Source organism: Panthera leo, chromosome C1 (genome assembly GCF_018350215.1).
Source record: "Panthera leo isolate Ple1 chromosome C1, P.leo_Ple1_pat1.1, whole genome shotgun sequence".
In the NCBI taxonomy this organism is placed as follows: Eukaryota; Metazoa; Chordata; class Mammalia; order Carnivora; family Felidae; genus Panthera; species Panthera leo.
The window spans coordinates 197,449,796-197,463,993 of record NC_056686.1 but is presented as its reverse complement, the minus strand read 5'-3'; the positions used below and the strand labels follow the sequence as shown (position 1 = coordinate 197,463,993).

General features: G+C 35.4%; 1 protein-coding gene across 2 annotated transcripts in view; it reads right to left on the bottom strand.

The window, feature by feature from the left end:
- The window catches only part of SPAG16 (sperm associated antigen 16), a 1,016,770-nt gene that overhangs the window by 521,094 nt on the left and 481,478 nt on the right, over positions 1 to 14,198 (bottom strand). For both annotated transcript variants that reach the window (XM_042950045.1, XM_042950046.1), the window contains one exon: positions 1,318 to 1,461. In XM_042950045.1, coding sequence (XP_042805979.1) covers positions 1,318 to 1,461 — 144 coding nt within the window. The remainder of the gene's footprint in view (positions 1 to 1,317; positions 1,462 to 14,198) is intronic.

Genomic DNA, 14,198 nt, shown 5'->3' with positions numbered 1-14,198 from the left:
CATATTTCAAAATTAAGTTCAAATACTTAGTATTAAACATAAATTACACTTTGAGAAGATTCTCAAAAATCAAAATAAATCAGCTCACTTTTCTCATTAACTCACAAATTTCTCAACAATTTCGTTTATTTTTATTTCAATCGAATTTTATTAGCTTTCATATGAAGGATAAGACAAAGATAATTAAAAAAAGAGAGAATTTTGTGAAAAAATGAAAATAAATGAACAGAGGTCCTCCTAAGAACAAAATTTCCCAATGGAATGGTGTAGAAATTGTACCAAGAACTATGAGTCTCCAAGAGTACCTAGACCAGAGATTGTTAGGGTCAGATGGAACAGCGTTTACAAATGTTAAGCGTAATGATGAACAAGAGAACATGGTCAGTCCTGGGACTAGGAGTTGCCCCAGGAACAAGTGTGGGCAGAGCTTTCTACCACTAGAAATACTGCATCTAAGTGTTTAACAAAATCTTTATCTCTGTTCCCTTGGCCTCTGGGCCAAAATTCAGTGAATTCAGAAATTATAGGGCTCGATGCTTTCTTCTCTTTAATATGTTGAGTGTCATTAAATTTTCAAAGAAATTGATCATTGCCTTCTGATTCTTTTTGGTAGATAACTTAATTCTAAGAGGAAAACCTAAAGATTACCAGAAGCAAAGTAAACACTGGTGTGCATTCTTGACTAGATCCATGTGTCTTGTCAGAGCTTGCGTGTACGAGAAGCATTAATAATGCTTGTCCTGGGAAACTTACCATTTTTGTTAAGTGCATCAGCATGTGGACTAAGTTTTACATGATCCAAATATCAAAAACAATCAATCTAAAGTCAATATAATGAAAGCCCAAGAGCATTTCTCTACATGTCTCAAAATTCAGTGGAAGGTGTCGGGTTGCAGAGAGAAAAGTACAAAGGCAGCAGACTATAAACTTTCATTTATACGAGATGACTAAGTCCTAGATATCTATCCTACAGCAGAGGCTATAGTTAACAATATCGTGTCATATACTTAAAAAGAGGGTATACATTACATGAATTATTTTATAATAAATACTAATAATAGCGCAGATAGGAGGAAACTTTTGGAGATGATAGATTATGTTTATGGCATAGATTGTGGTGGTGATTTCAAAGATGTATATTTATCTTCAAACTTACCAAGTTGCTTACATTAACTTTGTACATTTTTTTTTTGTATGTCATTCATACTTAAATAAAGTAGTTAAAAGAAAAAAAAAAAACAGGAGAGTGATAGAAGCAGAGTAAACAAGTGCATTCCTAGAGAGAGTAGACAGGTTCAGGGAATTGTGTGCACTGACCTGGGATGGAAGCAACAGTCAGAAAGCCAGTCAGTGTGGCCAAATCCTGTGAGAAGCACGTTGCCTTTGGGTAGTCCCACCACCTTCCAGAGGCGGTCCTCCCCACAGGAGATTAGGATGTCTTTGCAGGGGTGCATGACGATGCTGCACAGGGAGAGATAAGAGAAGAGAGTTATGAGGCGATAACAGCAAACTGTTCCACATTTTGAATAAACAAAACAACAGTAGATAAACAACAACAAACAATCGCATTTCAGCAAAGCAGGACCACAGGACTGCTCACAGAGTACTATTTCAGAAGTCAAAAGAGCCAGGTTCCACCTCTTGGTGATGGCTCTCACGATCACCATCAACCTAACAAACTTCACTGGATCTCAGATTCCTCGTTTGTAAAATAAGATGATTGGTTTAGATGATGTTCCTGTCTTAATCCTGACTTGAACATAATAATTCTGATTTTTCTTTTATGGAGGAAAAGTTATGCCAATGATAATTTGGCGTTAGGATATTTGAACCAGTAGGCATGCTTATTATAGAAAATCAAGAATCTTTTCAGACTACAGTGTATCTTAAATCAGACATTATCCAGGAAGAGATCATGAATCATAACCACATTATCACAGCTCTATAACGAATACTATAAATGAAACATTAACTCCATGGCCCACTATCTACACAAAGCAAAGAAGCTCAAATCCTGTGTTAATATGCCACTTAAATTGGCTTCAGTCAATGCACAGTACACAAATTACGGTAATGAATTCAGGATGCATAAGGCAATTCCCACTCTATAAAGGCATAGAGGGAAATGAGAAAGAAGTATGTAAAATTAATGATTAACACATTAAGCAGTATTATTTGAACTGGGCTATGATCATTGTGGCTATTTAAATATTGGAGTTAAACCATTCTAAAATCAAGAGTCTACAAGGTTAATGCCTGATATTTTATCTATGGCAATGTTTTAATCTTATTTATATAGAGTTTCATCTATGCTTTACAATGTAATAGGAACAAATGTGCCCAATGTTAAGCACCTATTAAAATTTTAGCCAATATATTACCAACAAATTGTTCAATTTCAACATAGTCATCTCAAATCAAAGACATAATTCATTTACTTGCCTATATAGTGAAATAAAACAAAAAACGACTTTAAAAAATAAAAATTACACATTCACTCCTCCCACAGTCCATTCTATGAATGGTCATGTTTCTCTCTTCTGCAATGTAGACTTTAGGAAATTGCTTTCCTAATGACATCATGGTCTCAGTCCACACCTACCATCATTAACTCCAGGGCTTACATGAGAGCAAAACATTCCTCATCATAGATCCCTTCCAGTAATACGATTAAAATCCCAGAATTTGAGGCTGGAAACTTATGTTCTCACATTAGATCTATATAGTTTTGGAAATCTGCTGGGGTCAGTCAATGTTGGAAATAATCAACTTACAGGCATGTAAGCACTATGACCAGGACCCTCTTTCTAGTGAGACCCTATTTTTCCCCAGCATTCTGTTGCTCAAAATAAACACAAAAGGGAAATTAGCCATTTTGCAATTCATCACAATGTTAGTTTGTGACTTTCAGAAGACCAACTCAGGAAAGGAATTTATTACAGCTCAAATGGGGTAGAGGATACATTTATAGAACTTAATTAGAAGAAAAATATGATGAGAGGTAAAAAAAGGCCAGATTGAAATAAATTCTATATTCAAACACACAGAAGAAGGAAAACCAAATCCTTGAAGCTACTGAGTATGATATATGTTGGCTCACAGTTTTCCTGGCAGACACATGCACACTTGACTAGATGATAAATTACCCTCTTTAAGTAAGATAACTAAAATCACTGATGTCTTTACAGACTTTGAAAGATAAGTTTCCAAAATGACTTTTGTGAGGGGAGTTATTTGTAGAAGTTAAGGAAAAAAATATAAACAAACTCATTGGTAGCTAATCAGTCTTGAAAGTGTTTTTTTCCAGGCTCTTCCTGATCTCTTCTAATTTGGGGCCTCCTCCAAACCATCTATAACATCCACTTCTACTTCACATGGTCTTATCCTAGTTATCACACTCTCAGGCTTCTTTGTTCATGTAATTCTTTTCTAACACGGACTCTTTTTTTTTTTTTTTAATATCTCTATCTATAAATGAGTTTTCTTATAATCATTCTGGACAAATTTCAGTCAAGAAACTAATATTTTATTATTTAAAGAATATATTTTAATTCATTCATGAAAGAGTTTTTAAGTGAAGAGAACTATACCCAGCATATACAGAAGAGAATGCTTTCATCACAACCAATCAATCAATACTTGTTATTGAATTAGTCACTGAATAAGTATACCAGCAAATACTGGGTCATAGTGATAAAGACCCCCTATGAAAATTAGCAAATCCCAATTCAGATCACTCCATATGGGAGAAGATCAAGATTGGGAACACAAGTTAAGGGCCATGGACCAGAAATATTTCCCAAGGTACCTAAGTTCAGTGTTATTGTCAACTCTGCAGTGAGGCACTGGTATCTGAAATCTTCCTCCTCTTCCTCTTCATTGTCAATTAAAAGCAATGATATCTAGTATTGTTTGAAAATTGAACATACACCAGAAATGGTATGTTTTTGTATCCTTACAAGTTCAATGAAAGTTCAGGAGAGGAGTGGTTTAGGTCTGTCCATTTGCTGTATACTTGCTGTATACTCAAACCCAACAATGGCTGGTACAAAGTAGCTACTCAATAAATGCTTGTCAAGTATCTGAGTTATTAACAATTAGTTTTGTTATTTTGTGACTAAGTAAACAGAGATTGGGATATTATATAAATTGCTTAAGTTCACATGTGGTAATGGATGGAGGCTGACTTTGAACTCAGGACAGCCTCACTTTGGAGCTCATGATTTTAGCTACTTCTACCTAGTATCAGTCTTTCATAGTTTATTATTTATATGTGTATATTATAAACATCGATAAATTCTCATTATAGAGATTGGAGATATTATTATTTCACATAAATGCTTAAGTTATTTAGTCCCTATTAATAGAATTGAAGAACACATCTAGGAATTATCAATGTATATATCAGAGCTGGGTACCACTTAACCTCTCAGTGTCTTTTTTTTTTTTTGTTATGTTTTTTTAGTTTTGAGAGAGAGAGAAAGCTAGAAAGCAAGTAGGGGGGGCAGAGAGAAAGGGAGACACAGAATCTGAAGCAGACTCCAGGCTCTGAGGTGTCAGCACTGAGCTTGATGCAGGGCTTAAACCCATGAACTGTGAGATCATTTCCTGAGCCAACGTTCGATGCTTACTGACTGAGACACCCAGGTGCCCCTTGACCTCTGAGTGTCTTAAAGGCTGTAGTGGACCCCACCCTTTACAACTAAAGTGCTCTGCTGCTGTAGGGAAAACCAGGTGAGTAGCATTCGCTAACTTCCTGTCTGCATAAAGCTTCTGTGCTGATTAATTGTATGTTGCACTTAATAAGATCTTTCTGAAAGATCTTATTCTCTGGTGTTAATTTTATGAGCCTTGTATGTACTTCAAGGTTTCAGAGGGCACAGAATTTTTATCCACCTATTTCCATAAGCACTCCGTAAAGGAAAATGTAGAAGGATATTTAGTAAGCGTTGATTCCATAGACTTTTATTTCACTGAGAATTTCCCCAGTATATTCAGGCCTCAGCTTTTATCATTTTGCTTATCTCTGAATCAGTCTTTTCAGGAAGTTGAAGAATAGGAGAAATAATGAACACTTTATAGGAGTAGGTTCCTGATTAGAAACTTACAAACATTAACTCACTTAATGGTCATAATATCCCTGTGAGTTAGGTCTACTATTATACCCATCTTGCAGATTGTAGAACTGGGGCACATACAGGTTAAGTGATCTGCTTAAGGTCATGAAGCCAGCAAGTGACAGAGTGAGGACATGCATATGAACAGAATGTCTCCAGAGTCCAAGTCTCTCAGTAGAGTGAGCTCAGAACCTCAGCTGCCTTTTCCTTTTTTGATGACAACAGAAGCAGAAACCATGGCATAGAGTATTTAAGAGTGTGGGCTCCAGAGTAAGATGTGAGTTTGAACTCTTACTCCAGTGTTTACTTGCTAGGCATCTTTAGATAAATCACTTCACTAGCCTTTTCCTCAGCTTCCTCATCTGAAAAATGGGAAGAATATGATACAGACCTCAGAGGTTTTTTTGAGAATTAAATAAGTAAATACATGTACAGGACTTAGAGTAGTGGTAAAAAAGTAATGAAACCTTAGTGAACGTTACCACAGCACAGAGTCACTGAGGCCAGCATGCCTAGCTTGAATATTGGCCTACAACTTAATAGCTAATTACTTTGTATAACTTCTCAGCCTCAGTTTCCATATTTGTGAAAAGGAAAAATAAAACTCATTCATAGAGGTGTTGTGAGGAGAAAAGAAGCTGGTATATGTAAAGTGGTTGAAACAATATCTGAACATAGTTGGCTGTCCATAAATGTTAGCTATTATATTATTCAACACCACTGAATTTCATTGTAACCTGGCCCTCCGTGCAGTTAACTTCTATAAACGATACATGCTTCTTTTAAAGAACATGGGTAGTAAATTTAATACTTCAAATTGTAGATATTTAGAGATAAATGATGTTTCCATGTGGTTTGACAGACATTGGTCACTGCTGGGCTTTATTTGATGTCGAATCGTCTGGTAAAAAGGCAGGTCCCAAACATAATACTTTCACAGGTAAACCTAAAGAAGTTCTGTGGTTGTTTATTTTATGATATGATTTTAAGAAATGCATTGAGGGAAACAGTGGACAGTATGTATACGCTGCCTCCTATTCCTGTCATGTATACAACTGAGACAAAGTAGTTGTGGACCATCGAGCAAAGCCTCTGCTAGGTCATAGACCTCCTGAGATGAGAACAGCACAGTTCCTCTCCCCAAGTTCGGTCCACAAATAGAGGTGTCCCTCTTGTAACCATAAAATGACTTTGCTTCTCAAAGATGTCTTCCTGAAGTTCTAATTAATAAGAATAATGAGCTCTTACTGAATATCTTCCTGGCACCTGCCCTAAGTGCCACAAAGTCATTTTACTTTAAACTTTGAATATAAGCTTTCTGCTTCCCTTTAACTTACTATTAATTATAATTACAAGATTCAAAGACAAAGGCCCTGTCATCTCATTCCCAAGTTAATAAGCTTGTGACTAGGGTGGAAATAGTACAGGAAAACATCTTAGGGATTTAAAAAAAGAAAATGTGGATGAATGCTAGTTCTGCTTCTTTATCAAGTCATGTCCTGATGAAGCATCCATAAAATGTTTTGTTAAACAATACCCCAGGCAAGTTACATAAACTATTATGTTCTATGAGAGATTTTTATTTTACAAAAGGACATATTCCTTATAATAGACCACATGATATATACTTCAAAAGCTCTCCTCTCTAATTGAAATTGCTCTTTCCAGTAGTGGCATTACACAAGAATATTTTGGAAGGAATATGTGTAGGTGTATGGCGAACACTATTAATTATCAGTAGAGTCAGTGACATAAGCACCGCTGTTAGACTTTTCAAAGAGAAGAATACTAATCCAAAAAAAAAGATTGTCACAAGAAAGACTAATTAGATACCCCTGTCTTCACTTTGGGTTATTCAGCATTGTAAATGTTTCCTTCACTTCAGTTCACAGGCTCTAATTATTTCCAACACAGAAGATGCACAGTAGTTTGAAAATGAATCGATATCAAAATGTGTGCCCCATAAACTTTAGGTGACCACTTAGCTACTTATCCTTGGTGACAGCACACCCTCACACATAACATATGTTTTTATCCAGCTTACCCAGACAAGTATATATAAAAGACTTGTCTCCTTGCTTAGCTAATAATTGCATCTTATAATTGGATATGCATCGAGATTTACAAAGCACTCTAACATGCGACTTTTTTTCATTATTTCGACAAATATGTATCATGAGCCTATGATGCAGTATGCAAAACAGACAGGGGCATCACCCTCATCATTTCACTCATTTACATATGAATGGAGGGAAACAAATAGCAGCAATACAATAACTGAACAAAATGATTCAAGTATAAGAAAAACACAAAGTGATGTGGCAATGATTGAGGGGGTGTGTTATTTTTGATGAAGTGGTTAGGGGAGTCCTCCTTGAAGATATGACATGCTAGCTAACATCAGAATGGCAAGAAGGAAGAAGCATCTTTAGGATGATATAGGGGCAGGTGATTTCAGGTACAGGTGACTGCGCATGTAAAAGCACAATGGCTAAAAGAAATTGGTGTACTCAAGGGAAAGAAGACCAGGGGGACTGCTGGAGCAGGCAAGGAGGGCTGTGTTGAGGATGGATGAGGAACCGTAGAAAGACAAAGACCAGATCATGTAGGGCATCATAGGTTGAGAAAAGAAGACCGAAATTTATCACAAGATCATTTAAGTAGGAGAATGGTATATAAATGGTAAGTATTTAAAAGATCTCTAGCTGCTACATGGAAAATGAGAAAGTGCAGAGCAAGAGAAGAAACCAAGACATTTAGCTAGAGCTGTACAGCAGTAACCTAAGAATAATGGCTGTAAATCCATTTAACATATAGCTTCTCATTACTATGACAGATGTCACTTTAGCTTACTAAGATTTTCATCATTGTCTTTAGGAAGTGTCAGCTCAAAGTTGTTCTCACCAATAAAAAATATTAAATAAATTAAGTGTACTTTAAAAAGTGCCAAAGTAAAATGGAATACAACTCATAAAACATAGGTATGCACAAAACAAAATAATTAGAAATCTGTCAAAATAAGGTATCAGGTCACATTCATTTTTAGAATTCAATGAAGGAAATGTGAAGTATTAAATATTAATACTTCTCTGTCACTTTAAATTTAAAAATTGTGATACTACAGATTTTATTCAAAGCTAAGTAGGATTTATATTGTCAAGATCTGGAAAGTAGCACTTCCTTTTATTTTTACTAAATAGGTGGGCATTGTCACAGTTTACAGACTTATTAATAATGCCCTGAATGGTAGTCAGAAAGGCTAACCTCTCCTTTTTATTTTAATTTTTTGTTCGATGTTCTTGCAAACATTGTATATTCATTATATTTACAGTAAATTTGGAGTAAATAGTTTTTTCTTTGTCCTGCTATCTGGCTGGTAATGCTAATCCAACCATCAACAGGTGAGGCAAGGAAGACTGGATGTGTGTTCAGGGTCATCAGTGGGGAAAGGCCTTAAGCAGTGACTTAGATTACACAGTAGATACTCAAAAGGCCAAATATAAAAAGAACAAATTTACACACAACTTATGTAACATCTTAACATTCATCCATATAAGCAGTTGATAAACTAAACCAAATCCCTTTTAACAAGATACAAATTATTTGGCTTTTCTCACTTCATGCAAAGAAGCAGTTCCATACAACTTTCCCAAAATCTTTGTTTTCTTTGAATTGCATAGCACAAATGTGTATTTTTAAAATAAGTTTTCTTTAATTTCAGATGTAATAAGTTTTCTACGAAGAGTTTTCAAGTTAAATAAATTTCAGGTAAAGTCCTAAATAAATTAAACCAACTCCATACTTATAAATAAGAGTAATCTTAATTTTGTTATACTAATGTCTATATACTAATATAAACACTCCATTGAGATTTATAGATTTGTATTTTAATATGACAAAAATCTCCAAATACACATGCAAAGGTAAAGATTTTTCATTAACAATCAACTCAAAGTCACTTATGAAAAGTCAGCATATATGCAAATATGCTGTCTAATAATTTTTCAAAATGTACTGTGGCCTCATCTACACAACTGGATGTCTCTGTTTCACGGGGTGGGGAAGCTCCCACTCTCACGAATGCATAAATGATGCCATTTCCCAATTGTCTTTGAAATGAAAATTCTTAAGACCTGGGGACCAGTGGCCCTGAACAAAAGTCATCCTCACATAAAAATGTGATATCATTTATTCAGTCTCCTTCACTTTATTCTTGTTTTATTTATAAAATAAAACAAAACTTAGAAAAGGATACTCTTAATCTGAATAATATCATTCAATTTTCTCTAGAGCTTTCTGAAGTTTCTACTATATGAAAGACCATTTCAAAATACAGACTCAACTAAATTAAATGTATAAACTCCAAAGACAAATGAAGCCAGGACGTGCTATTCAGGTAAATGGAAGGAGGAAGATCATCAAAACAGTTTAACTGTTTTCAGATTTATGAAAATATCTCCTGGAACCTTCCTGTTACTTTAGCAGCTGAACATTTTATGCTACATAGTTTTATACACACTGTGCTTCATGTTATGAAATCACTGTAGTTCTTTATGGTTTAACAGGTTTGAAAGTTACATTACACATTTATGTTCTTAAGAAACCCATTTCAATAATAAAGTTTATTTGGTTATTTCATGTTTCAGCAATTTACAAGAACCCTTTGTAGCTATGAATATAAAAATTTTCCATTCCACATCTTAGTATAATAGTGACATAGAATAGATGCTTTTTTAAGCTAAAGTCAAACATCCCCACAGTAAGAGCTCTATCATGAAATCTCTTTTCCAGGAGAATATTTAAAAATATGACTGAGATATATAATCTAGGAATAATTGGGAGTATTACTACTTAAGATATGGAATTAAGGTAAATTTACATGCTATAGTACAGAATTCTGTTCTGAATTTGGCCCAATTTATTAGAAACCACCAAGCCAATGTGAGGGTTGTAATGATGTTTCACTACCAGCTCTATTTTTGGTACATATTTGATAAATAAATTAGAAAGCCAAAATTAAATATTTTTGATTGTTTTATTTTTGAGAAATAGTAAAGTTTAGCACTTTTTTACAAATATGTTTTGGAATTTAAGGAACATGTTGAGATTATCATAAATTATAGAGATCATTCTGAATATCAAATTCTATATTAAAAAGTGTCTTAAGACTGTGTTTATATCACCCTGGCCCATTTGTGTCAGAGTCCATGCAGCAGGACTGATGGGGACAAGAAATGGCACTAATTTCCTAGTGTGGCACTCACTGTATGTAGCTAAGGATGTTCAAGGGGAAGCTGGAGCTGCCATGAGTGAGCCCCTGATCTTCCCAGTGAATGTGGAAGGAAGAAGGGACAGGAGTAAAACTCAGCTACAAAAACATCTCACTAAAGCTATTTAAAAATCACAAACAAATTAAGTTCAGGGTTGGCGACCAGAATTGATGAATACAATGAAAAATTAAGTTCACGGGGTGGAATTAGGTGGCCAACTGGGCCAAAGTGAGAACTGGTAAACACATAAGATGGTTGGACTTAAACCCTACAGGTCCAAACAATGACAGATTTAGAAAAGCAAGAAACCGACAGGAAATGTGTCTTGATAATTTGCCATGCAGTAGGGTGCTGTTTTATCTTTTATCCATATGAATTCGCCTCTAGGTTGTAAATGCTACTGACATCTTCCTTCCTCTCCATGTGAGAGAGACAGAAATGAAGAGGGGTATATTGGCTAGTTGTTCTTTTCCTAACTACCCACTTTGGGTAAGAAAAGGGGACAGAGAGAGCAATCCAAGCAGCAACCTGCTAGAATCTCAGGTAAGCACTGGAGTTTCTGTTTACAGTCAGATCAATATTACAGTCAGAACAGGAGCAACTGGGGGCTCCTGGGTGGCTCAGTCAGTTAAGCATCAGACTCTTGATTTCAGGTCATGATCCCAGGGTTGTGGGATCAAGCCCTTTGTGGAGCTCCACACTGAGCATGGAGCCTGCTTGGGATTCTCTCTCTCTCTCTCTCTCTCTCCCTCTGTCCTCTCTCCTGCTTTCTCTCTATAAAATTATATATATATGTGTGTGTGTATATATATATATAATTTACATATTATATTATATATAAATAATATAATTATATATTATACGCAATTTATATATTATATCATATATATATATATGGCCTATATATTATATATATATTTATATACAATATATATAATATATATAAAAAGAACAGGAACAACTGCATATTCAATTCCATGATATATTATCTATTTTTACTTCTACCAATTCGTGGGAGAAATAAAGGTATGTACCATTCCCAATTATCTGAAGGATACAGCTTAATTGAACCTCCTTTTATAAATAACTCAAATTACTTTCCATATGCATATTTAACATCTGCAGCAGAGACCCTCTTAAAATTTTTCAAAGCTTCCCTATACCATATGGCTCTGCTTTCAGTTACTTTTTGCATTGTGTGTGTGCACATGCATGTGCAGGCATGTGGGTGTGAATATACAACTTACATTTGAACATTTTATTTATGTAATCCTTAGCAAGGAAAAGAATCTCACTATAAGAGCAACAAGGAGAGGTGGTAGGTGTTTGCTGCAGTGTTTATCAAGCCCTCAATCCTTCTTGTTCAAGCTTCCTCCTGTGTGTTGTTTTCCACTTTACCTCAATCATGTAGGTATAAGAATGCTGAGGCTAAGGTTTTGTGTGCTTGAGCACTCTGCTTTATCTTTTCTCAATCTAAGTTTTCAGTGACCTGTAAAATTTCACCTGATTTAATAACTTCACTTATTATATATATTTCCATCCTCTTCTACAACAGCTCAGCTGCTTCCATGCCCCTCCCCCACATCTTTATCAATATTGCTAATGCAATAAAGCAAATTTCAAACTGAAGGGCAGAAAAGAATGATGTGGGCAGATAATCATGAGAAATACTTTATTTTAGGTCAAGTTAGGCACTGGCAGTTCTAAACACAAAGTTGCAAATGTGTTAATAACAATCATTCTTATTTGGGGCACGTGTGTGGCTCAGTTGGTTTAATGTCTGACTTCGGCTCAGGTCATGATCTCAGTTTGTGGGTTCCAGCCCCACGTTGGGCTTTGCACTGACAGCTTGGAGCCTGGTCCCTGCTTCAGATTCTGTGACTCCCTCTCTCTCTGCTCCTCCCCTGCTCGCACTCTGACTCTCTTGCGCTCTCTCTTTTTCTCTCCCAAAAATAAATAAACATTAAAAAAATTAAAAAATAATCGTTATTATTCTAGAACATTTTGGCAAAAGGAAATTATTTTGTTATAGCATGTTATTAGTTTGACAGAAATAGAAGGAATTTCATATGTTATGATAATTTTCTTTTTTGGTTAAGACAATCACAGCAATAGTTTAAGCAATGGAGCTCTACATAGCAGTTACTCTAAAGGTTGTGGTCTGTGTTACTCAACTTAGCACTTGGAGGATACCTAAGCCTTGGTTTCCTGTTCCTTAAAATAGGAATAATAAGTGCTTTAAGCTCATATAGGAGATTAGATGAAACAATTCATAAATAGTGCTTAGTGCAGTTCCTGGTGTTCAATAAAATTAACTATTCCAATTCTTATTTTAAATAGTTTTGGCAGCTCTTTCTCACATAGTAGATATTTAGTGAGTTCTTGTAAACAGAATTATCTCCTAAAGATGTCCATGTCTGGAAGGGGAGGTCATTCAAAAGACATGAGAGTTGGTTGACCCATGAGCTGAGCTCGGGCAGTCATAGCCTCCTCACTCCCTCTCCTGTCCTTGGAATGTGGGTTCTGTTTGTCTTTCCTGTTACCAGAGGCTGCTCCAAGGGCATGGCCTTGAGATAGTGATGTGGTGTGGAGAATATCTGCATGATATACATGACTGAACCCAGTTAAGTCCTCTATATAAACTTTTAAGATTTGGCAGGTGGGCTCAGGGATCTATTCGTATTGCCACCACCGAAGACAAGGCTTGTATGTTAAGTTTCCTTGATTATTAAAACAACTACCAACCGGGAGGGGGTTGCCTCTTTCTTCAGTCTCTTCCTGAACTCTGAGTATGGGAGTTGATTTCAGATGACATACAGAAAGCCCTCAAGGAGGTTATGAACCAACAATCCTTGAAGTCTGGGAATATGCTTAAAGTAAGAAAAGTACCCTGGAGGGTGGGTCTAATCTAATTACAGCAGTCATTAAAAAAAAAAAAAGAGAGACAGAAATTAAGTCAGAGATATTCAAAGCATGAGATTTGATCCACCTTATCTGCTTTGAAGTTGAAGGAAGGGGAAAATGGATCACAGAATGTGGACGACCTCTAGAAGATGAGAATTGTTCTTACCCTGGCAGCCAGCAAGGAAAAAGGAACCTCAGTCCTATAAGTATCTAGAACTGAATTTTGTCCACTATCTGAATGAGGCTGGAAGCAGATTCCACCTCAGAGTGAAGACAAGAGCACGGTCTTACTGATGCTTAGATTTTAGCCCAGTGAGATGCCAGGCAGAGGACCCAGTCAGCCTGCCCAGACTTCTATCTACAGAACCATGAGATAAAAAATGTATGTTGGTTTAAGTCACTAAATTTGTGGTAATGTGTTATAGCAGCAATAGGAAAGTGACACAGTCTTAAAGTAACAAAGGAAATTAAATTTAATTCAGAACATTATTGGTCTGTTTCGTGGAATATGAAATTATAGTTTCTAATATTTTAAATTTAATATAAAGGGGTCTCACTGATTTAGATCAGTTGTTTTCAATGAAAACAAAACCATTAATATTTTATAAGTATATTATTTTGTGTCAAATTAATCAAAATTCCAGAAGGAACATAGCTTTTTGCCATGACTGATTTTCTTGAGATTTTTATCAGTCTTGAATCACACAAGAACACTGTAATTAAGTCAGAAAAACAGTAAGCAAAGAAAGGGATATAAAACAAGATACTTTAATTTCCTCCCCAATGAAATGTTAAAGTCCATCTTGTTCTAAGAGAATTTTCTTTAGGCCTTTATGGCAGGTAATTTTAGTGGCAATATACATAGATACATAATATTATTTTATATTGTACCATATTTTATATATAT